Source organism: Platalea leucorodia, assembly GCF_965183815.1.
Source record: "Platalea leucorodia genome assembly, chromosome: 6".
In the NCBI taxonomy this organism is placed as follows: domain Eukaryota; kingdom Metazoa; phylum Chordata; class Aves; order Pelecaniformes; family Threskiornithidae; genus Platalea; species Platalea leucorodia.
Genome location: NC_138828.1, coordinates 71,720,787 through 71,745,629, shown reverse-complemented (window position 1 = coordinate 71,745,629; position 24,843 = coordinate 71,720,787). Strand labels below are relative to the sequence as shown.

General features: G+C 39.4%; 1 protein-coding gene across 2 annotated transcripts; it reads left to right on the top strand.

Moving 5' to 3' along the window:
* The first annotated feature begins 435 nt into the window (after positions 1-435).
* ZNF518B (zinc finger protein 518B) lies at positions 436-12,957 on the top strand. 2 transcript variants are annotated; one of them, XM_082314942.1, is made up of 2 exons: positions 436-497; positions 7,271-12,957. In XM_082314942.1, the coding sequence occupies exon 2, from the start codon at positions 7,479-7,481 to the stop codon at positions 10,725-10,727; it is 3,249 nt and encodes a 1,082-aa protein (XP_082171068.1). In that variant the 5' UTR covers positions 436-497; positions 7,271-7,478; the 3' UTR covers positions 10,728-12,957. The 2 variants fall into 2 exon arrangements, with proteins under 2 accessions (XP_082171068.1, XP_082171069.1); XM_082314943.1 differs by lacking the exon at positions 436-497 and adding an exon at positions 862-1,187.
* The last annotated feature ends 11,886 nt before the right edge of the window (positions 12,958-24,843 follow it).

Sequence of the window (24,843 nt, the reverse complement as noted above, 5' to 3'; positions counted from 1 at the left end):
CTAGTAAGACACGGTGGTGTCAGGGGGAACGCAGAGCGGTTACTGGGAACAACGGCTCTTCCCTCGGCCTGTTGTCCTGTCAGAGCCCTTGAGGGACGGCCTGCTGGCCGCAACCCGGCGCCGCGCCTTCCTCTAGACCCTCGCCTGCCATCTTGCAGGTGTTTCAACACCAGCCTCGCCTCTTCCCCCACGGCTCGCGCTGCGTCCCGCCGGCGGCACCGGGGCCCCCACGGGTGACGGGGCCCCGCGCGGGTGCGGGTGCGGGTGCGGCCGCGCGCCCCGAGGCGCCGCCCCAGCGCCGGGGCCCGCCGCGCGCCTGCGCCGCCGCCGGGGCGCCTCAGTAGAGCTCTACACGGCGCCGCCGGCGGGAGCGGCGGTGCGGCGCTGGCCAATGGGGCGGCGCGGCGCCGCAGCTGCTGCTGAGGTCAGTTCCGTCGCCGCGGCGGGCCGTGCCGAGGCGGCGGCGGCGGTGGCGGCGGGGGCTCGCCCTCGCTCTCGTAAGTACCTCAGGGCGGAGCGGGGGGGTGGGAGCTGCGCGGCGGGGAGGATGAGGCTCGGCGCGGCGTTTCTTGTGCGTCTGGAGACAAGGGGAGCGGTGGCGGCTGGCGGGGTCTGTCCCTGAGGGCGGCAGCCCTTTTTTCTCCTCGGCCTCCTCCGAGCCAGGTAAGGCTCCCTCACCCTCGGCCTGTGCCAGCCGGCTCAGCGCCGCCGCCGTCGGCTGCTCGCCGCCGCCCTGCCCGGCTCCCTGCCCGGGCCGGGGGGGCCGGCGGTCCCAGCGGCGAGCGCGGGCTGCGGCCCGGCGGCCTGCGCGGTGCTGCCCCCTGCGGGCCGGCGGCGGCACTGCGCGGCGGCGCGGGAGGAGCCGCCTCCCCAGCGGCGGCGGCGGGCGGAGGTCGGCGCGGCCTGCAGAGGGTCCGCCACCCGCCCGGCCGCCTGCGCCCGGGCAGCGGCGGGGCTCGGCCCCCGGAGACGGGCCCTGAGCGAGGGAGGCCTCTCTTCCCCGGAGAAGCGGCAGCACTTGTGCGTGGGCGGGCTGGATGCCCCAGAAAATGGGATTTTTTTGGTGTTGGCTGGCGGGTGCTGCTGTCTCGTGGACGCCATCGGGCTGCGTTAGACTCGACTGGACTGTAAAGCTGTTGTCCAGGTTTGTCATCGTGGTCTTCTTCCTGAAGAAAAGAAGCTTTCGGGTTAGTAACTGTGTTACTGAACATCCTGTATTTTGTATGTAAATTGTGTTCTTTAGAGAACGGTTATTTAGAGAGTTATATTTGCGCATAAGATTCGCTTAATTAAATCCTATATTAAATTTTGTTGCAAGAGAATCTGTCATAAACAAGTTTTACATTGGATACTTACGATAATTCAGACATATAAAATGACTTGGATTTCTTCTGAGTAAATGATCCAGTGTTATGATAGACATAGCCCAAGTGTCCTGAAATATATGTTTAATAAAAAAAAGTCTGTTTTATTATTAAGAAGACTAATGGTATTTTACAGGATTTTGCTGGCATCCTGTTCTGCATTGTTACTACAGTAAATGGTTACAGTCAAGACCCTTTTCTTGCACCTATAGATAGTATATGGCTAATTTCAGCAGGAATTAAATCTGCAGAAATGAATTTTAGCGTCTACATGAGTGTTTTGAGAACTGGGCACGGAGGGATATGTACTTTTAATGGGACTTTCCCCCCCTCCTCTCCCATTTTCTTCAGTGCCATGTTTCCTTGCTTTATTGCTTACAGGCCGTAAAGCTTAGAGTAAGGTAATGCTAAATACTAGTCAGTATGCTTTGGATATACAGAGAGATTTTGAAAACGGTTGTAAATTGTGTGAGATAACAAAATGTGCAGCATAAATTTAGAAGTTGATCATACATGTAAAGATAAACAACTGTATAAACATCTCTGAGCACTCTCTAAAACACTGGTTTTGATACAGTAGTTATTTGAGAATGCCTTGCTTAGCTTATTGCAAGAAGACCACCAAGCAATTGAATGATATGTCAGAAATGTGTATCTTTTAGATACAAATAAAGCTAGGCCTCAGTCCTGGAGCTACAGAGAAGCAGACCTCCATTTCAGTAAAATACTGTATAGTTCATATATGTACCTGACTTCTTACAATGCCAATAAATGTCAATAAATTGGACAAGTTTTCACCTGTGTATTCTAAAAATAGTGATTTACTTTTACTCGGTATTTTACATAACTTTATGTCATAAGTAGTAAAAATTTTGAATGTAAGTAATTTTTTTCTGTAGAGTGAAATAACTGTATGCTTTGTAATAAAAGTAAGCGCTGAAAACCTGGTGCATGGTCTTTGCTCTTCTTAATTCTCTGCATTGACATTCCTTATTCATGTTGATGGAAAAACTTCATGTGAATTTCAGATATAAAAAGTGTTATGACTGTGTGATTAGCTGTTATTGTGAAACAGAATGTCTTTTTAAGAAGAAATAATTGTAGATGAGATTTCTTTGGTGTATTTGAATGGTTTGTTTTTAATACAAAATCAGTTCCTTTAATTATTACAATACGTTACACTTGAGTGAAGCACTTTGGATCTCTCCCAGTCATTAGGCCTAAAATTAATGACTGATAATTGCAGCTGTGTAGTTGGATCAGCAGAACAGCTAACTCTGCTTAACAAGAGATAGTCAATCAATGTTAAATTGATACTATATGGCATATATATAATTGTAAAATACAGACAAGGTAATTTTAAGCTTGCACAGAGATTTAAGTTTTTCACAGAGCCTCAGATTTTACACACTGTATCTTCCTGATACAGTGATGCACAGTGTCTTCCAATTCTGTTTAAACTTTTCTTTTAGGAGATGACTCATATGGGCTTTTCAATACCAAAGCAGGCCTTGATTGTTGGATGCAGTCTGTGAACTTGGTGTGTTAGAGGTGTGTGGTTTGCTAAAGTAAGGTCTTATTTGATCACATATGATAAATGCATGCTGCTCGTCACACCCATTTCATTGATAGCAGTGTGTAATTTGAGGTAAAAAAGGAAACTAAAACACTGGAAAATAAATATTTTTCTTTGAAATGATGAAAAAAGTATTAATGTATTTGAAGTAAATGGAAATTTCAGGAGTATAGAATAATGGGAAGACACTGGCAATTCCTGTCTGACAGTGGCCACATCGGTGGTTTGTAATCTACTTCAGTGCAAAAAACCTTGTACTGGATGAATTTGGCATAGTCAGGCTGCAGAGGATGTTTCTTCCTATTTTTCTTGTTTTTAACCTTTATATAAATGTGATATCCTCTGTGAGGAATGCCTTTTGACTCCTGCAGATCTACTGATCTATGTGTCTTGAGCAGCAAGGTTCAAGATATGCTAGTGTTGTGGGAAAGGTGGAAATATTTCCTTTTATTAGTGCACCACTTTTTAATGTCACTGAATTGCAGGTGTTTGGTGGAAGGAATGAATCAGAAAGTTTGGTTTATCTTCCTTCTGTTGTCCTTTTTTCCCTGTGCCTCTGACTTTTTGCTTCCAATTTTTTCAGAACTACTAGGGCCTCTAAATTTTTTTAATTTATCCTAATTCACCTATCTTACTGTATTTCAAAGTATTTTCACAAACTTTTTCTGGATGCATTCCTGTAAAGACAGTGACTGGGATTGATCTTAACACTCCTAGTCCCTCTTACTCCGTTCTTCATCTATCCTGTTCTTGTGTTTGTCATTCAGACTCCATGTAGACTTTCAGGTCTTTCTTTAATGGTATCTTTGGATTGGTTTGTGCGCTCTGCATTTGATTGTAACTTGAAAAATCGAGTATGTATCTTTTAATTAAATCTTCTGAAGCATATCTCTGCTAACCCTTTAAATATCAAAACAAATCTTCAGGGGAATTCCTCTTCCCCCCCCACCTTTTATAGAGTGAATGGATGGTGGATTGCACCACCTCTCTGTGTACATTGATGGTCTCATTTTTCTGAAGTAACCAGAAAAAGCAAATAATTTTTTTTAATACAAGAATGAAATTACAATGTACTCTTGGGCTTGTTTTATCCAAAATAATGATAAGTGGAACTGTTTTATCAAAACTTTTGTTAACTACTCAGCGTTCAGGTAAGATTGGTGAAAGTGGAGGAGTGGTGTCACTTCAGCATCACCTGGTTATTCAGTTCTTCACCTTGTACTGGGTCTGGCTGGGATGGAGTTAAATTTCTTCATAGCAGCCTGTACCATGCTGTGTTTTGGATCTGTGGCTGAAACTGTGTTGATAACACACCAGTGTTTTGCCTGTTGCTGAACAGTGTTTGCACAACGTCAGGGTATTCTTTTACCCCCTTCTCTGCCTCTGCTGCAGTGAGTAGGCATGGGGTGGGCAGGAGATTGGGATGGCATGCTGCTGGGACAGCGACCAGAATTGGCCAAGGGGATAGTCCGTACCATGTAACATCATGCTCAGCAATGAAAACTGGAAGTAGAGAAAGAAGGGGGGGGGGATGGTTTACAAGGTGGCTGTTGCTCGGAGACTGGCCAGGCATGGGTGTGCTTGTGGAAGCTGGTGAATTATTTCCTTTGCATCACCTGCCCATCTCTTTCCTTCACTGATAAAACTGCCTTTGTCCTGACCCATAAGCTTTGCTCTTTTTCTCCAGTTCACTCCCCTTCCTACTCAGGGAGGGGTGGGGAGCCAGCGAGCGGCTATGTGGCTGCTTGGCTGCTGGCTAGGATCAACCCACCGCACATCTGAAATGCAGTTGCAGTAACTCCAACAACATTTGAAACCTGGATTCTAGGAACATGCTATTTGTCACAGGTCTGAATGAAAGCTTTTGGGGTTATATACCTATTTGTTTTCACTTCTATATATAAAGCTATTTGAGTTAAGAAAGTTTAGAAGCATTACTAGGCTGTTCTTTGAATTCCCTCTGTAAAATTTTTCTGCTGTCCTCTTGGACTGAGCAACCCAGATCTGTCTGGTAAATTGAAGCATTCTTAAAGTGTTTGACAGTGGGTTTTGTACTTTCCTGCTCTTTAGAAGTGGTGGATCCTTTTTCATGTTGTCCCATAAAGTGAAGCTTACAGTGTTAAAGGATACAGGATAACTCTCCATGTCTTTTAATACTGTTTTTTGTGGTCCAGGATGTTGATGGCATAAAGTGCTCTATGCTTATCTTTTGATCAGTTCATATGGAGTGCAGTTTCAGTATCAATGGATAGCTGTTAACAGCAAAAAAAAGCAAATACTGATCTTACTTCACCCTTTCCTTTCTAATGCAATTTTAGTGCTTTCTTAAAGCTGTATAGAAATCTTCAAAACATCTTTAGTCTGGATCTTGAGCTTATAAAGATCTCTTACTATCTTTCTCCTGAAATAAAACAGTGGATCTCCTGAACATAGGCCTACCATCACACTTGTGTGTCGACAAGATTCATCTTCAGTCTAAGAAGTGATATTAGCAGGGGAAGAATGGTCCATCTCAGATTACCAGAAACATTTGTTTTTCTTTCCTCTTCAGAATCTAGATAACAGAGGGCATAATGTTACCAACATTAGAATTGCTTAAAAAAAAAAATCTTCAGATCATGATACAGTAGTCATGTATACTTTTCCTCTGTCCTGGGAGGCTGCCATTGGTTTGTTTTTCACACCGGCATACAGAGGTTTTTCACATAGGGATGTACAGCTGTTTGCATTGCAATGAGATGAGATTACTACAGTCCTAAAAACTACCTATGGAGGAGTTTTACAGGTGTGCAGCCATCCATCTGCTAAAGAGTGAAAAGCCCTTTATTTTGTCCCTAACCAGTTTTCTAACTTATTTTTACTGTTGTTTGAGGTTACATCAGCATACTTGCTCTTTGCAGACCCCTATCTTTAGGGCAGCATTCCTGTAGCAGTTAGGGATATTGGCAGATGGAGCACAGGGACATGCAAGAAAAACTTTCTGGATCAGATGCTTACTCCTATCAAGCCATTGTGGAGATGTACCATAGTGTAAAGTTTTCCTCATTCATGTAGGAGGATATGATGCTACTTAGGTGATCTCGGTGCTGTGCTTTTTGAGCCCAAATCAGGCCCTGCTCTCCATAGATAGACTTGGAGAGTAACTGGATTTCAGAAGGAGAAACCTTCTGTAGGATGTATTGAGATCTAGAGGAATCTAGAAATAACCTCATGAAATAGGGTCTATATATGAATGCAGATCTGTGCAACAATGTGTCTGTAAGTAAGAATGTTTGAATAAGAAAGATGTTGAGTAGATTTTACTTGTTTCTGTTAGCTTTGGACTTAATATTGTTTTATGTTTTTCTCGAAAGGCTAATTTAGTTGTTTATTTTCCAAATAACAGTGGTCTCAGACTTGGCAAAAGCTGAAAGGCTTAGGTCTTGCTCATGTCAAATATAGAAAAGAGACAGTAAGAGTGCTGAAACCAGGGGCCAAATATGCTGCACAAGTTCATGTGGTGGTTTTACACTGGCATTACTGTTCTCCCTCTGCTTTCTGTTGCATTGTTTGTTTTGCTTGATTGACACATTCTGTATTGTCGGGGTGGAGTGAATAATTCATATGTTTGACCACATATATAGAAATGATTACGTTGTGATATTAGTAGAAGTGAAAGTAATTGATTTTGTAGCCACAGATTGTTTTGACTTCATTACTTTGAGAACATGTGAAGTATAAATCACACCTTGTTATGAATTAGTGTTCAAGACTGTTTGGATCTGAAACATTGGCACTGATCAGAAAACTTCCTTCTGTACTTCAGGAATTTCCATGCTAACTTAAAAATCCTTGTATTTAAAACAACTCATAGTTGCATGTTTCTAGTAACCATTGTAGTTGCTCTCCTTTTTCCTGCTGGGATTCACAAATGAGTGGCACCTGCAGTGTTTCATAATATCTTTTCCTGAGTTAAGGGCTGTATATGAACTGCTGCTCAGTTCTGTTACCAAGTGTCTTTCTTTTTAGGGTTATAAATACATTTCTTAAATATAAAATTCTTCATGACATGGAAGAAATAGCATGAACTCTTTAGGTTTTGATGCATAGCAGATACTTTTATGAATTTATGAATATCTTGAATAAGAGCAAACGTTAAAGGATTATTTGATTGGGTATGTTTTGCTTAGAGTTAATGGTTTTATGTGCAGAATACAATCAGCGGTATATTAACAGTAGACTTGCACTCTGTAATTCAGCTGTAGTCCACTAATAGTTCAATTATTAGTTCATCATATTTCAATGATCAGTGACTTGTAACTGACTTAATCTTCTGCTTTTTATTCTTCAGTGCTGCAAGTTGATTGAATAAAATTAAGAACATGGAATATAATATGGATGCAGTTCCTTGAGCACCGTTTCTTCCAGAGTGTATATTCTGCAGATTGTTGGCCTGAGTGATTGATTGATAAGCAGCATACACAAGACTAATATCAAGAACACATTCCATCTGCTGCTGCTGTGTTTGACAAAACTGGTGCAGACTTACGTCTTCTGAAATGCAGTTGAAAAAAATGAGGGAAATTTTACCAAGATTGTACCCTGGCCAGGTTAATGATAAAAATAATTCCTTAACTACATCCCCAAAGCAATCTTCTGAGGATAAAACAAATCCATCAAAAGGGGATGATGAGCAAAACTGCTGTTACCAAGGGACTGAGGCTGAGAATAATAAGTTGTCACTGATAAGCTGTGTAAAATGCAGAAGTGTTCAGAGAACTTCAATGCAAGATGTAGAAAAGCATAAGAAGCTTGGGTGGACTGAAGACAAAAATTTTATCTGCAAGAAGTGCAGTCATATTGCACCACCAGCTTTCCATTTTGTTCCTGAGGGTGCCAATGCTGTAGGCTTTGAAAAACATGAAAAAAAATCCCCGAGTAAAACCCAGAAAACATTTAAAGTTAAAAACTTTTTGCCAGGTAAATACTACTGTGATAAATGTAGATTTTCAACGAAGGATCCTTTGCAGTATAAAAAACATGTAGGTCAACATGAAGAAATTAAATTTATTTGTTCCCATTGTAGCTACGTATCTTACACCAAAGGAGAATTCCAGAGACATTTGGTGAAACACACTGGAACTTTTCCGTATCAGTGTGAATACTGTGAATACGGTGCTGTTAGACATGACTATATAGTAAAACATACGAGAAGAGTACATGAAACACCCACAAAACGGCTGTCAAATACTATCATAAACCACAAGCAAAAGAAGCCGAGTCAAAGCACTTTATTTGAAAAGCAGAAATACAATAAAATTCCTTTTCAGAATGAACTTTCAAATTCGTCTTCAAATATGGTTTGTGAGATTCCAGATAAAGTAACTAAAACAGTCTGTTCATCTCACAATGTAGAATGTAGCGTAAACACAGCATCAGTCCAGGATAAAACAATATTGGAGCCACCTGAAATAAGCGTATGTGAGAATCAGAGTGTCGAAGTTGAGGTTTATTCTCCAAAAACAGAGCCTTTACAACCTGGGATGCCTTTAACAGTAATTGCACCATCTGAACTTGTAGTTCCTTCTAACTGTTTAGCTCAGATAGTAGAGATTAAAATAGTGAATGGAGCACAACAGCTGGTTCTTAAACTAATTCCTATGAAAGAAGCAACGTACAAACCTGTGAATGGTGCTGAAGAGGAACTTGAGAATCAAGGTATAGAACGATCTGCAGAAGGAAGAAAACAATCTTCTGTATCTCAAAATGAGTTACTAACCATGGAAGTGAATGTAGACAAATTATCCAGTGTTAGTAACCAGCTTAATTTGGATAGTACATATGAAAAGAATTCTGAATGTCTTTGTTTTTCTGATTCTCAACTCTCAGACTGTAACTCTGTATCCGTACAGAGGGAAGATGCATCAAAATTGTGCTTTCATTTGGTGAAAGGTATTGATGTCCATTCAGGTGTTATAGAACTTTGTTCTCCATCTCTGGTGATGAATAGCACTGAAAAAAAAAGTGATCTTAAATCCGCAAGGTGGGAAGTAGATGGAAAAAATAACTTGCATTATGACTTGTATTGTTACGAAGAAGGTGTGGATATACCCCCTCCAAAATATGCTGCTATTTCTGAAGAGAAAAGTTCCAAGAACATTTCAGTAGAGGCTGCTCAGGAGGGCAAAAATTCCTCTTCTTCTGCAGTCCTTAAACAAAAAGATACTTTGCCTCTAAAGAGGGATGACAAAGAATGTAGGAGTCTGCCAGTCAGCTCTACAGAAACACGTTTAGCTGGTAAGGGTTTTGATAAAAAATCCGTTACATCTTCTGAAGCAGGAAAGAACTTTCGTGTCACTAAAACTCCACCTTGTGAGGACGTGACTTTTGGCTTTAGCAAAGTAAAGAGAGCTGAAACCATAAGTCAAAAGAACAATCTTCTTCTGGAATCATTAGAACTACAGAAGATGGAAAATAAAGGCAACCCTTTTGAGGGACCTGTTATTTCGTCTGTATTTTCTCTTAGCTCTGGGGCTGAAAATGTTCCAGAGGGTGTCAGATGGGATGACACAACATGTAATAAGAAGTCAGCAACATTGCTGTGTAGAAAGATTGCTCAGCTCATGTCTGCTGCTGAATCTAACATGAAATCCATGCCTTTGAGATGTCAGGCTTCTAGTAAGAAGGTGCTTTTCCCTCAAGAAAATTCAGCAAGCTGTGAGAGAGTTGTTCCTGCCACTGAAGTGGGACAGTCTGTGTCGTTGCCTCAAGTGCATGGTGGAAGCAGCGTGATTAGTAGCGAAGACGACAGTAAAGATCAGTTGCTTACATTTGCAAGAACATCTAAAAGCAGGGTGACTAAAAATTCCCATGTTGCTACTCCAGTGTTTATCCCCAAAGGGACAATGCTGAGAGTGCTGAATGCTACTAGCAGTCAAAAATCAAATGGAATAGAAAACAGGAGTGAAACATCAGCTCTGTCTATGTATTGCAATGAAATGTTTCTCCCTCGCCCGGTTCCTGTCAGTGTTTCTGAGACACTTAGCAGTAATTTGCCCTGTTTGCCTAACCAGAGTGAACCGAATGCTCCGTCCCGAGGTATATCACTCAGGCAAAGACCAAAGCGAGAGGCAAGTGTTAAAAATAATAGCAAACAAACTGGTGTACTGTTTCAGAAGAGCAGTGATGTGAGTAAGCAAAGCAAACCCCACTCAAAAAGTCAACTAGGTCCCAAAAATAAGATGAAACAAGCAAGTTTCAGGGAACTTCCTAAGAGGAAAACAAGAACTCAGTCGGAAACCAGTTCAAGTTCTGACATGTCGTATCTGTTGACAGCAAGGCGTCTTCGGCTTGTCCCTCTGAGAATGAATCAGTTGATAAAATGCCCTCGTCGTAACCAGCCAGTTGTGGTACTAAACCATCCTGACGTTGACTCGCCAGAGATAATTAATGTCATGAAGACTATCAACAAGTATAAAGGTCAAGTCCTGAAAGTAGTTCTGTCAGAAAGGACAAGTAGTTGTCTTGGTGTCAGACGTTATCGAAAGCGTCTTACTCTTCAAAATGTTGAGACAGGAAACCAAGCAAAAAAGCAGAGTATGCTAAAAATGAAACTAAAAAAGACCCATAAAAACAACTACCAGGTGGTGGAAGCTTCACCAGCTGAAACACTTCAGTGTATGTTTAAGTGTTGGTTTTGTGGAAGAGTATATATGGACCAAGAAGAATGGATAAGTCATGGACAGAGGCACTTAATAGAGGCAACCAAGGGCTGGGATGTTCTTTCTTTTCCAGCAAAAAAGCATTAATTGAGAGACTGGGGGGCATTCCCCTCTTATTTTTAATGAGTGCCACTAACTTGCTCAGAAAGTAAGATTGAAATAACTGCCACATTTTGCCAGAAGGCCTCTACTGTTAGCGAAGTGGGAGAGGAGAGCAGAGTTCTAGAGATACAGAGAAGCTGAAAGTGAGGATTCAGCACTACTTTGCACTCTCATGTTTGAAATTTGTATTGGAGGTCAACTCCATCTGTTCCATAGGAGAAATTTGACAAAGATTTGCTATGCAAGCGTCTTTCTAGTTACCGTTCTCTGTGCTAGGATACTGTGCTGTAACTGGTTTGTGCTAGGTCTGTATGGATTAAAATCTTAGACGATGAGATCTTTGTAAATTTAACAGGGTTTAGTTTGCTTTATTACAGCATGGTGTTTCAGAGATTGAGCATACGTGTACTGAAAAGCACCTTTGATCCTCTGTGGGCAGCAAGTGCATATCCTAGGTTTTAGTGGCAAATTAAGCACCACGCATAAAAAGTAAAACTTAAATGCAAGTACTCTGTTTCAGTGAAACAAAACCACTTCTGCTGACTTCAGAGGAGATACAAGGTTGTAAATGAAGACTCTGTGGGATTAGAGGTACTCCCACTAGGTCAGATAGCACTAAAAAGTTTAATTTTGTTTAGTACTTAGTCTTTACCTATCCTGTATTGCGTAGATGTGAGAAAGAGAGCAGAACACTGTCAGCTTTCTGTACCATCTTTGTTCTGAGCAGGCAGAGACAGAGATATCATCAGGCTTGGACTGATAGCAGAGAGAAGTTTTTCTCTATCTGGTCTCAAGGCTGTTCTGAAATCTAAGGAAGTAATAGCCAAACATAAACCCTCTACCACCATGTGTGTGTGTAGCCTGATAGAAACACATTTGCAGAATTGGGCATTTGGTTAGAACTCTAGTTGGTGTGTTAACACTTATTTACAGGGGGAACTTGCTGAAGGTGAAGACTTTTCAAAATGAAAAACCATGTTGCACAGCTTTTACATTGACAGTGTTGAACTAGATTTTCAGTGCAATCTTTCATCCTTTATAATCTTAAGAATTTAGATGTTGTTAGAATATATTTTTTGTAGTTCTCAATTCATACAAGCATGTGCCTAGTTACATATGTATGTCTAATGTGTATGTACTGACTTCAGTGCAGTGTAAACAATGCTCAGTTGCTTAAACACTTTCCTAAATCAGGGCCAAATGTCAAGTTTTTAGTGAAGAGGAGGGATGGATGATACTGAAGTCTAATGTTTCTGTACATGAACAACAGATGTTTTTCTTCATCTTGTCGATTTCAAATCATTTTAAAATCATACAGAACGAACTATACTGAAGCACATACAATTAAAATCACTTCTTACGTTTTTACAGATAAGAAAATGAATACTGACTCTAAGGCTGGATGTGTGTTATATGTTTGAAATGGGACTACTCTTGGAAAAACTGGTAGTTCCTAACTCTTTTCACTGTTGGTGCATTTTTGTAAGCAGTTTAGGCTGGGAATATTTTTTTATATACTCCAGCAGATTATACATTGTTTTGATAAAGTATGTATTGTATCTGTATTGAAATGTAAATATTTTAAAACTACATCTGACTGAGGCTTATTTTCAAAACCAGTTAAAACATTGCTTTCCAGTCATTTTGCAATACAGTGTTAAAATCCTTCATATAGTTGGTGCTTTATGTCAGATCTTTTTCATCGTATACACATGGAAAGTTTTTGTATCATTTGTATCAGACTAACCTGTTCCACAGAACAAACTTCCTTTTGTCTGTTTTGTCAATAATAATGAAATGACAGTTCTCATTTTGTATTCAAATGGAATTATATTTTTTTAGGTGGGTACACTAGAGGGTTTTTTCACTTCATATACTTCGATGCCGAACCTAACAGTACTATTTGCATTTTCGATTGTGAAAATAGTTCCCATTTTAGAATTCTGGCATATCGCATATAATAAAAATTGAAATTGTTAACATAAGAAAACACATGGTTAAAATTCCTCTTTTTTTTTTTAAACTCCTTCAGTCCAGGTTACTGTTTGAATTAGTTTTGTTTCTGTAGAAGCTAAATAAATAGTTTTGAATTTGCTTCATAAGAGTTGTCACTGGCAAAATTAGAACATTCTGCATGAAAGCTGTACTGGGTGGGGCGGAGAAGTGTTGCTGTCAGCATTATGAACTCTAGGTGGTTTAAGTATACTACTAATGCTTGTCTTCTGTAAGGAAGTCTACTGTTGTAGTGAACATCTGCAAAGCTTTGTATGTCACCACCATAATCTGCTATCTAAATTGTTAAGCTGTGTGTTTTTTATGGGTTTAATTTAGAAAATATTTTTTTTGTTTTAACAGGAAAACCTTTTGTAAGTTAAATTGTGTGGTGGCTATGAAACTCTTAAAGCAGATTATGTCATGCCTCTTTTCCTTTTTATGAGCTCTGCCAAACTCTAGCAGCTTCTGGTTTCTTAATTTTCATTCTTCTTATTAGATAATGTCATGTCAGAATAATTTCCTTCAAGTTTAACAGTCTCAGTGGTTTGAGAGAAATAATTACAATGAATGTTCTCTTGCATTTTGATGCAGCACTAAGAAATAAAAAGGTTGCAAGGAAATAACAACCAACTGCTAAATTTTTTTTAGCGCTAGTTTGTGCCACTACGTACTACATCATAAATTGGGTTGGAATGTCTTGTTTTGGGCTTGAATGTTTTTATTCTTCTTGTTCCTATTCTGTAAGGATAAAGTAATTGAGGTTGCTTTTTTGGTATATTCCAATTACCTAGTCAAGCTTCTGAGTGTGCTTAGAAGGGAAGATTATGGATGCTTTGCAGAAAAATACTGGTTTGCCTTTCATATTTATAATCAATTCAGTTAAGCCTTCCAAAACGGAAATTGTATGAATAAATATTCCCATATTTTTTGCCGGAAAAATATCACCTTCGTGTCATCTTTGATACGTACTGGAACATGTTTTCTTGCTGAGTTTGAGGCACATCTACTCTTCCTACTGATGATTTTTATCTCTATATTTGCACATGGTATGAATTCAAAGGGACTGTTTACATAATGGTCCTACTATGTAAATGGTTGAAGGCTCAGATATGGAATACAAGTATCTGCTACTTAAGCTAAAGAATAAGTGTTAGTTAGGTAATAGAATTTACATAATTAAAGCTAGCTTTAAAATCTGCTCCAATACCTATGATCACCAGCTGACACCCACTGACTTCGGTGGCTGCTGAGCACAGCTTGCTATTGTGCAAACACATATACAGACCAAATGAAATTGTTAAACAGTGAATAGTCAGATAAATAGCATTTCGCATGTATTTTTAAAAGCAAGAATTTTTTTTTTATATGACTGTAGTATGCTTTATTAGGTTTTACTGCTAACTGAGCTTCAGTGACATTTAGGTAAGCAAGATGGAGTTTGTTTTTCTTCTTGTGTTAGAAGGTACAGTGCAAGATAAGCAAATTGCTCAATCATCATCAAGATATCAGGAGTCAGTCTCTCAACACTTTTCTGTGAATTAATACAATGGCATATACTTTACCTCTATCCTCAAAGTTAAAAACAAATTACAAGAATCAAAAAATGGAGTAGATCTGTATTCTCAGTTGGAAAGAAGTTTTTTTAGTGGCTCATTTAGAATGCTTCATAATATTATGGGGAGCTCCTCACTCAAAGGCTAATCTGATTTTTGAGACATTTAAATAATTGTTCTATTTACATGTGTACAAACAAATCGGTGTCGTTAAGGCAGAAAACATCTTTTCTGTGACTTGAATGGATACGTAAGGTAGCATTGTTCTCTCTGGATTCCTGATTTATCCTTTCCGTCAATTAGTGTGATGGGAACATACCTGTAGAAGTCAATGATTTCTTTCACAGAATTAAATTTCTGGGGGGGAAAAGAAAAATTGTAATCAGTGACTGAAAATGGAATTGCCACATGTTTTTGTCCATAACATGAAAAGACTTGCAAATGACAGTATTAGAAATAGGCAATATTTTGCATAGAATTATGATTAGATTAGATGGAAGCTATTATAAAAGGAAAAGCACCAAAATTTAATCCTTTTAATTGCTTTGTGTTTCTGTCTTGCGTAGGAGAAAGCAGCTGGCTGCTTAGGGCAAAAGGGGAGCATGTCTAAGCCCTGAGAACATAGTATCACCTGTAAAAGTTTGTGATGGTAGATAGGATGATGGATTTTGAAAAGATGAAGCAACTATAAATCATTACTAACTTTCCCCTGTCAAAAGTTACACTTAATGAGCAGTACATATACTTTACACTGCAAGTTTCTTTGTGCCTTTTTAAATGTACTTCCCTCCCCCCCCATTCAGTTTACTGAGAAAATTGCTATAAAATCCCTTTAAAGTATGGAACAAGAAGGTTCTCAGCAGGCTTTTAGTCTTGTTCTCTGGTGTTCAAAACAATGACAGAGGATGTCCATTCCTAAAGTAATAAAGGTGTGGTTTGAGATTCCTGAACTGATCAAGCAGCAATGGAAAGCTATCCAAGGTATTTATCCTCATCTGTCCTGGTGGGAGTCTCTTAATCCTACCATTCTGATGGTTAGCAGTCCTTCCGTTTAAATAGTTCTCATCCCTCTGTGTAACTTGTAAGCTCTCGTCATACCACTAAGCTGTCATCACACCAGTGTTTCTCCTCTTCAGCTATTCTTTGGTCTCATTGGTATTAAATCACTAGAACTGTACACAGTAATGCAAGCTTACTGTGACATTAATACTTATCCTGTATCTGTATTATATCGCATTTACTGTAAGCATGGGTATTCATTGTATATGTGATGGTATCTCATGGTAGTCTCTGTCATCTCCACCTGATCCACACCTTGTTTATAAGAAGAGAATCCGATTAAATCTGTGATTTGGTGTAATGATTCCTGTGTTATTTTAAGATGAAAATTATTTGATCTCAAAACCAGTGTGCTATTTTTTTTAAAGTCTTGTTTCTATATTTTTTACTTGTATACATTTGTTCTGCTTTGCTCTTTTGTCTTTGCCTTATGTTCCAAGATCACCATTGCTACTAGAAATCTAGGCACAACCGTGGTTTGTATTTCATGCTGTACCAAAGTAATCCTAACTTTTTTATTCTCAATTTACTTTTTATCAGCACTGGTTCTTTTTCTGTTTTCTAATGTTTTTTGTTGCTTGGAAAGCTAAAAAGTCTTACTGTAATTGTTCATATTCTTTGGAAATTTAACTTGGCTTATGTCACATTATTCATCATTGTACCTCTAAGCTGTAGCTCTTTGGTAATGAGGGAAGAATGTCTCAGCTGTTACTTAGATCTTTTTTCCATATTTTATTTCATCCTGTACTCTTATTTGAGTTAGTGAGATTTAAATCATTAACCTCTTGAGTCTCTTCATGGCTGCTAGAACATGAAGTTGACTTAGGCATCATACTGATGAGCACTGATGGTCCAGAACTTTACGTCCTTGGCCCTTTTAATGGAAACCCACACTTTGTTAGGCATAAAGACGCCTAAAGACATAAAGATGAAGAAAATTCAATACTTCAGAAATGTTCATTTCCCTTCACTGTTTGAAGAGACTCAAACAGATCTCCGCTGTCTCGGGAATGTCCTATCTGCTGGTTTCCAGACTGTTCTGGGGAGATAGGAATAGGGTCTCGAGGATTGCTCGTGAAAGGTGTAGTTTTGAATTGTATTGGGGTGGTGGTAGGACTCTGGATTACATGTCGCACATCCTGAATGAGAACAGTTCATCCCTGAACTGTCATTTAAGCTGTGGACAAGGTGTTTACCTTGTAAATGTGTCCCAGTTGAAAGTATTAGCATCCCCTGACAGATGTTCGCTGTCCCCATTTTCTTGGTGGTAACTTTTGACATACCGCTGTCAGTGGAAGACATTGTGGAAGTGCTCCCTCATCTGCTTTAAAGAGTCAGGCCAGTTTAATGGCTGATGAAGGTAGGTGGAGCTAATCTATTTGACTCACTTTGAAATGAACTGAGTTGAATTGATGTGACCTGTATGACCAACGGTTTGAAAATGAAAGGTAGCTGCAGATAGTGATAGGGAGTAGTGAGGATGGAGAAAACATCTGTGGCCAGAACAGCGAGATCCAGAGATACACATTGGGCCATGCTCTAAGTTTCTGTGTAAAACGGGCACTGAGCTGAAGAGGAGCCTACGTCTGCCTTTCATTTTTAGTTATTGCATTGTGAGTTGAGCCTGATGCTGCAGACATGCTAAAAATGTGTATTTTCTGTGTGGCAGATCTAGTTTTGCAAAGGCAAGAAGAAAAATACTTCTGTCATCATTAGTTTTAAATGTGAGCAAGGTTTTGATTTCTTTATCTTCAAAAGAACTGTGTACATGAAAAGAAGCAGCATTACAGGTATCTCTGGATCTTTAATATTGAAAACTGACTGGAGTGGGGGCAGGCAACAGCCAAGTAAAGGGTGCTCAGGACAGCAGTTTTGAATATAAATGCGTAAATTCCACATATGTCCCATTTGGGGATCTGGTCTTTATAGCTTTATGTGATTTGGACTTTAGCGAGCTCAGTATAATGAAATGCGTATGTAGATGTGAACATCTGTGGCTAAATTGCTAGCAAAAGATATAGCTCTACTAACAGTGTTTGGTTTTTTTTTTTCTCTGCTTGTATTCATTATATTCCAGCTTGATACTAATTTAGCTCCATGGGACTTCAGTTACGTGCTGTTGATCACCATCACATTGACACAGAAGTAACAGTTTTTTAAAATAAACAGAAATGTGATGATCAATGCTTCCCCCCCTCCCCTTATGGCCTTCAAAGGCTATATGAGAGCTAATGATGCACTCATGAAATTTGAATTAAATACATAAAAAGAAATGGTTAATCAAAAATATTTTTGATCATACAAAGTGCTAACACCTCATAAACTGTATATGAAAAATCAAGAGTTGCAATCGGATAGGGAAAACTTTGAATAATTATGTGTAAGAAAAACCAATTTTTTAATGGATGGAAATAGACTAATCCAAAAGTGAAAACATGCTGCAGAAAATCAGTAAGATTGAACCTTTGAATAAAATGAACAACTGGGGAGAAATGCAATGGGTGTGCACCTGTTTGTTGTTGTTGAGGTTGCCTTCTCTTTAGCAGGTGAAGAAGGCATATTCAGCTAATCTAGATAAAGCAGCTGGTCTGTCTGCATTGCATACTGCAAAATGTGGTGTAACAAAGGGCTTCCCTGTGGAGGGACGACGCAGAGCACTCTGGAAAGCATTTTAACAGGCATTGGAAAATTATAGGCAGCAATTTTGCTGTAATTCACAGCCTTACAAATTGTTTTCACCCTCCTGAGATAAGAACCTTAAGTGAGCTGCAGAAGTTGAGATGACGGTTTTCAAGACAGAGCATTTTTGGGGAATCCTTTCAGACTGCCTGAGATGGAAGTAGCTCTGCTGAGCAAGGTTGGTGCCCTCGGTTGTTCATTATTGCACATGTGCTTTGTGCCCAGTCCAGTGTCAATTTTCTTTTTATGTCTGCTGCTGAGAATAATGCATAGGAGTGGGAGGCTGTCATTTCTCTGGCTCCCTGGTACTACACGTAGCTGACTAGCAAAACAATTCTGAAATTTTTCTGTTGTAGTTGGTCTATGGGAGGGTTTCTGGATTTAAGAGAAAGAATACTCAATATTAAAAAAAAAAGGCTTAAGGTAACGTCATGCTTAGAGATTTTGCCTGGTAGAGCCAAGTCTTAGATACACCGTTGGTTATTAACTAGGTGCTGGAAATCCTTATTCTGGAATTGTAACTTTCCAATTTGACCGTTGTCTATCCAGACCCACTGTTTAAGATGCGTGCTTTCGGTGCCCAAGTTGGAACATACAACACAGTAATATATTTTGGTATTTCCTGAGATGGCAGGGATTGCGTTCTCCTTCCTTTTAGTTCAGTAAAAATTGTTCACGTATTGTTCAGGTAATTTTCTAGTTGCCTTAATTGTTAAATCTGTTAAAATGATGAAAATTTAGTTTAATGTCTTTATTCTGTAGTGTACCATACACATACTCCATTATCCTGTAGCGTACCGTATTTCAGTTCCATTCCTTTTTTTTAGTCAGTCATTGTTTCTGATCTGACCCTTTTTTTATCAGGGCCATTACAGGAAGACTAAACAATGTAAGAACCACAGAAAACTAAACTTGCTTTCTCCTAAATCATACTAAAACTTCAGGAAATTATCTGGGAGGTTCAGGTCAGAACCTTGGCTGTGTGTTACAGAAGACTGATGGTTCCCTACTGCGATGCCAGGGCGATGGTACCTGCAGTACAGTTCTCGAGTTGTTCTACCCTTCTGCTTCCCAAACTGTTGCAGCGTGCTTGAACAATGAAGGGTTTGTTTTCCTCGTTATTAAGCCAGTGTTCCTGAAGAGCAACTTGCCAGTAAACCTTGCCCCTCATCTCTGAAAGGTCATGAATCCTATCCCGCGTTTTCTAATAAGAATCCAAATGTAAATTTTGGACCTGCCAAATTTATCAAGTTAGCTTGGGTCAGTTTTGATTTCAGTTTTTTTTAAGTCTATTTATAGAAAAGATAAGTTTTGATTATTGACATGGATGAAAAGGACATAATTGAAGATTCAGCTAGAGAGGCTTTGCTGCTTCACCTTAGTGGGATTTCTGTCTGTCGTTCACATAGCCAATAACCTCACAGGAGTTTGTTGCTTTGCTTTTTTGCATGCAGCGGGTCTTTCAGATCCTGAATTTCATGCTCAGCTGAGCATTCTTCAAGTTTCCTTTAATTTTTTTTGCGAGTATCGCATCTTTTTAGAGATTACTGTTTCAGTTTTAACTTTTTTTTTTTTTTCCTTCTGTGGAAGACATGCTGATACAGTATTTGTTATTTAACTGTATAGGTAGAATAAGAATTAGACTCTTTATCATGAATATGATTGAATTTAATAATGTAAAAAAGCATTGTTAATCTAAAGGGATTTTCTAACTGAAATTTACCATATCTGAAAGACTGATTGGTGGGGACCCACATGATTTAATTGCTTCTGAATATCCATGACAACTTTTGTCCTATTTCCTCATTTTTTTAAAAAGATACTGATTCCCCTTTTGCTATATGAAAGACAGACAATAAGAGACATTATGTAGCAATAACAACAACAGGCCATGCTGGCAGATATGTGGACTTGTATATATTTTAAAATATCTGCTTATATTATAACAAGTTAAAAAATATGCTAAAATAATACGTATACCTGGAAAGGGAGGACTTTTCTTTCCCCTTTACTTTGCAGGTGTTAATTAGAGTAGGTAAAAGTATTATAAGCACTTAGGACATTTTCACATCGATTTGAATCTGAATTTGGGCATGATATGTAAAATCCAGTTTTAAATTGTTATCTTGAAGTTGCTTGAAACTTTGAGACATACTTGAATAAGAGAATTGGAAAGGAAACTTTAAGGAAACAGCAGGTTTGTTATGTGGGAGAGTTTATAACTAATCTTTAGTATTGAGAACTTCTGAAGTGCGACATAGAAGTGACAGGCAATAACATTAGATGGGATTTTACTTACATCATCTCCTCTGAGCCCTGTTCCCAGTGCGTATTGTTGGCTCTCTTCCAGAAAACGTACTTTAATGTTGTATACTTTTCTTCCATAATAGACAACCAAAACGTACGGTTCGGCGTTTGATTTCTTTGAACAATCCCTAACCAAGAATGTCTCATCCTGTATGACACGGATTTAAATTATGGATTGTATGGTTAGTTCACAAAAAAACTTGTAAGCAGTCATGGACAGTTTACAGACATTTTCTCCAAGAGTTTACACCCCAGGTTTCAAGGTAAATTGTACTTACAGTGTTTTCCTGTAACAGTGCCTTCTCTGCTTCATGGCGATCGTATTCTCCAATGTACCATTCATATTTGTTTAAATCCTTAATTTTAAGATAGTATAATCAGTGTATAGAAATTAACCACAGCTGGCAGAAGCAAAAGCCAGTGAAAATAGATTATATCTAATCTGCATTTAAGGCAAATTCAGCAGAGTTTATAAAAATAATTGTAATGCATCTATATTGAGAATTCCTGTTAGGGAATCTGAATCAAATTAGACACGTAAATTTTTATCCGTGGTTTCAGGGGCTCACATTGGACTGTCTTCAGGGGTGCTGAATACCCACAGCTTTTAGACCATTTAACTTCTTGGGGAAAAGTCTTCAGTAAACAGCAGTTCTTACGGGGTGTGTGTGTGCACCCTATAGTGATAATCCTGTTTTCTAGGAACCTGTCTCCTTATGAAGTGAAGCGTTCTTTACCTTTTCAGTGGGTTGGGTAAGAGATTGCATTTCCCGTTTTACAAGTGGATGTTTTGATTTGTTTTTGCATGCTGTGTACGGTGTAGGAGATGGCGACCTCTTCACTGACAAATTCTCTACATTTAACGTGGACCCTGTAAAAGTAAATTCAGAAGGAAAAAAAGTTGTATTTTTTTAAACTTAAGTTATAGTTTCATTTTACCCTATCAGTTTTGCTTAGTAAGTCTGAGAATAGTATTCAGAGTTTAGAAACACAGTATTGTGATATTAACCTTTACAATTTAGAGCTGTTGGTTATGAGTGGTCTTGTGCTAATGCAGCACCAGTGATTTCAGGTTCATGCCCCAAGAGATTTAACACATTAGTTTCCTGAAGTTTCTTTATTGACTTCACTCTGCCAGGTTCTTGCGTACATAAACATAGCAAAATATTAAATATAAGCTATTAATAAAATAGCAAATGCTAAACAAAATAATACATATGGGACAAGTGTAATGGTTCATTCTGTTCTACTTTCACCTTTGCAGCCCCTTGTATTTGTGCTGGATCAGAGCTGCTGTTATACTGGATCATATGAAAGCCCCTTATTATCTCATTGCCAGCTAGCACTGTTTCCACCAAGCTGTTGAAACCTTAAAGGATTCAGAGGTTCTGCCATGCCGATGAATTTCAGTCTGCTCTGCGACTTTGGGTCGCCCAGACAAGCAGCTCCCGTGCTGGCGTGATCCAAACATGGACTTGGAAGGAAATTGTAGGATAGCAGGGGGAAAGGCCACTTGTTTGTTCTGTCCCTGTTGTCTCATGACGGCAAGGAATTTACAGAGGAAAAAGGGGAATGTGCCGTCCCAGGGAGCCTGAATGACCTAGAGCGGCAGTAGGGATGGTAGGAAGCGTCTGAAGCGGAGATGGGTGTGGGGCACCGAGGAAAAAGACTGAGAGACTGCTGAGAACAGCAGGAAACAGAGAGCTAGATGAGCTTTGTGGGTTCTGTGTAACAACAGATTTTAAGTAGGTATCCAGAGGAGAGTAGGTGGAATTGCACCCCCAGCACAAGAAGGATGTTAATAACCAGAAGTGGCTCAGTGGAAGGCCACCATCAGAATCAGGGAGCTGGAGCCTGTGAAACAAAGCTGGGGGGAGGTGGGCTTGTTCAGCCTGGCAATGACCGAAGTTAAACTCACTCCTACTTTATCGGAACAAATAATATATTCTATACATTCTTCCTGGTGTTATTTGCTTTTACCATAAATTCACGTTATGCAACTCATAGGTTCTTGGCACAGCTTAGGGGTTTTGATACAAAAGGGCATTTGCAGAGGCAGTTAAAGGAAAATATAAAAGTATAGTAAATATAGTCAAGGACAGTAGGAAGTTACCAGCATGCATGATTCCTATAGCTCCTTGGTCCCCAAAGCCCCCGGGTCTCCCAAGGTATGAACTCTCTTTTTAAGGAACAGAGATACAGCATGAGCTAACTTGGCTGGTGCGTTTTAATGACATTCAAAAAACTAAACCAAGGTCATGTTATTTATATGTACTCCATCTAAGCTATAGATACACATCTTTATCAATGAATCTGTTTATGAAAGACAAATACATCAGAGAGTTTCCTTTATAGCATCTTTAGTATGCATTTCTGGAAAAAGAAATTATATTTACACAACAGAATGATAAGTGTTTTCTTTTGCTTACACAATTCTTATCATGAAGTTTGGCTAATAAAGGGATTTCGCTTTTCAAAAGTTTGTAAGTAGATGCTGGGATGTTTTTCTGTCTCTTGGGTTTATGGAAATACTTTTAAAAGCAAGTGTAACTATATTGAAAGATAGAGAGGAGCCACAGAAATTTTGGGTTAAATATTAATGAGGTTGTATTTTTCTAAAATAATTTTGGTAGAGGGGTTGGTGGACAACAGATACAATATGATATGAGAGCAAAAAGCTAACACAGCTTTTAGCAGTGTTTGTAGAAGTATCGTCTTCAAGATCAGGGAGACAGTATGCATATGAATCAAGTGATACTGCTCCTGTGTGTTGCATTCAGTTCTGGGAATCTTAAAGAAATCCAGGGAAAATGAGCAGGGGGACATTGCCACGGTTCCTGGGCAAGCCGTCCCACAGGCTGTTCCTTGGCAGGGCACCCCACCAGTTTTAATGTTGGCTTCCAGTATGTTCCCTTAGGTAAAACCACACAGTCCAGGGGATGTGTGTCCAGGGATTTCCAACTAATAATTTGACAGACCTGCCTGATAATGGCACCTACAAGTCCTTCCCTCTAGAATCTAGGATAACTCTAAAGCAATTTCGTCAAAGATGGGTGTATTTGTTTACACAAAGGCATTACACCTTAGTAGCTGCTCTATAATGTCCTGAACATCTGTAGCTTCCATTTAGCCAGGCTGATTGCATCTCAGCCTGGAAAAGCAGGCTGTTGTGCTCACAGCGTGCTCTTTCTCCATGGGTGTCTCTGTATGCCCAGTTTGTCTTCTCTTCCTCTCCCCATTGTCCTTCAGTGGGGTGTCCAAATCCCATTCCTTTTCTGGGTGTGGGCGTCTGCAGTGGATTAACATTATAGGCTGGGCATTTCTTAGCTTGAACCAGGCATGGGGTATAGCCAAGCAAGTAACTCTCTGCTTGGTTCTTCACTGCTATTGACTGCACCGTTGTTTTACTTGTTTTCTGCTTGCTTTCTTTAACAATCCCTTTGCACTAACTCAGTGCATTGAAAACCCCAGTGCAGATGTACCCACGTAGAAACACAAATCTGTTTCTTATTCTTATTTATCCCCGTCTGGTTTAGTTTTCAAAGCAATCTCTGGTTCTTACCTGAGCTGCAAATGCTTTTGGAGATCTGTGTGTATTGAAGGCTAGGAGAAAGCAATGAATTAAAGTAATGTTAGAAAAATATTTCTGTTAGTGGCAAGTATTTAAGTAAGAGTCAAATTAGAGAGCAATGTATAGCTGCACCTCCCCAGAATACCCCTTCCCCCCTCTGCAGATTGCAGCTTTGGGCATTCCTGGGTTTCAGGCGGTAATTTGGTATTTAGCATCTTTTGACAGATTTCTCTTCCATTAATTTCACCGGCCACTTTTTGAAGTTCTATAAATTTTTACTGTCCACAAGAGACTTTGGCAAGAGGTTCACATTTTAACTGCATGTGTAGTGAGGCACAATTTGCTTTTGTTCATTTTGAGCCGGTTTCCTGCTAATTTCACCTGATGTTCCCAGCTCTTCTGTAGGCAGACCCAGGGCGAAGTTGTTCCCTGTCCTTTCTGATTTTCTAGACCGCTGCTGAGTACCCAGCTGGTATTTGTTGTGCTATTAATGAGAACAGTTACACTGGGAAGAGCACCAACCAAATAACTTCACATAACAGAGCCACTGGTACCACACAAGAAAAACCAAAATACTAGGGGTCTCAAATACCGTCACATTTACTCCAGACAATAATTTTACCTTGGAGAAATGCCATCATTGTAAACAAAGCTAGATGAGAGATCCAGTATTTGTCTAGGAAAGATGTGAAATCATTCATATATTTCCTATACTTTATCCTACACTTTAGTTTTTGTTGAGTACTTTAGGAGGATATAGATTTTAAAACACATTTAGAAAAGAAAGATTTGTTAGAAAAAAATAAGAGCAACTGTGGCAGATTTCTATGGAAGAATAACTGGCCTTTGGAAGGCCAAGTATGTATTCTTTTATATAAAAATAGAAAATAAGAAGGAAAGGGAATGCTGAGACTGGAGATGGCAGAGCTCCTTTATA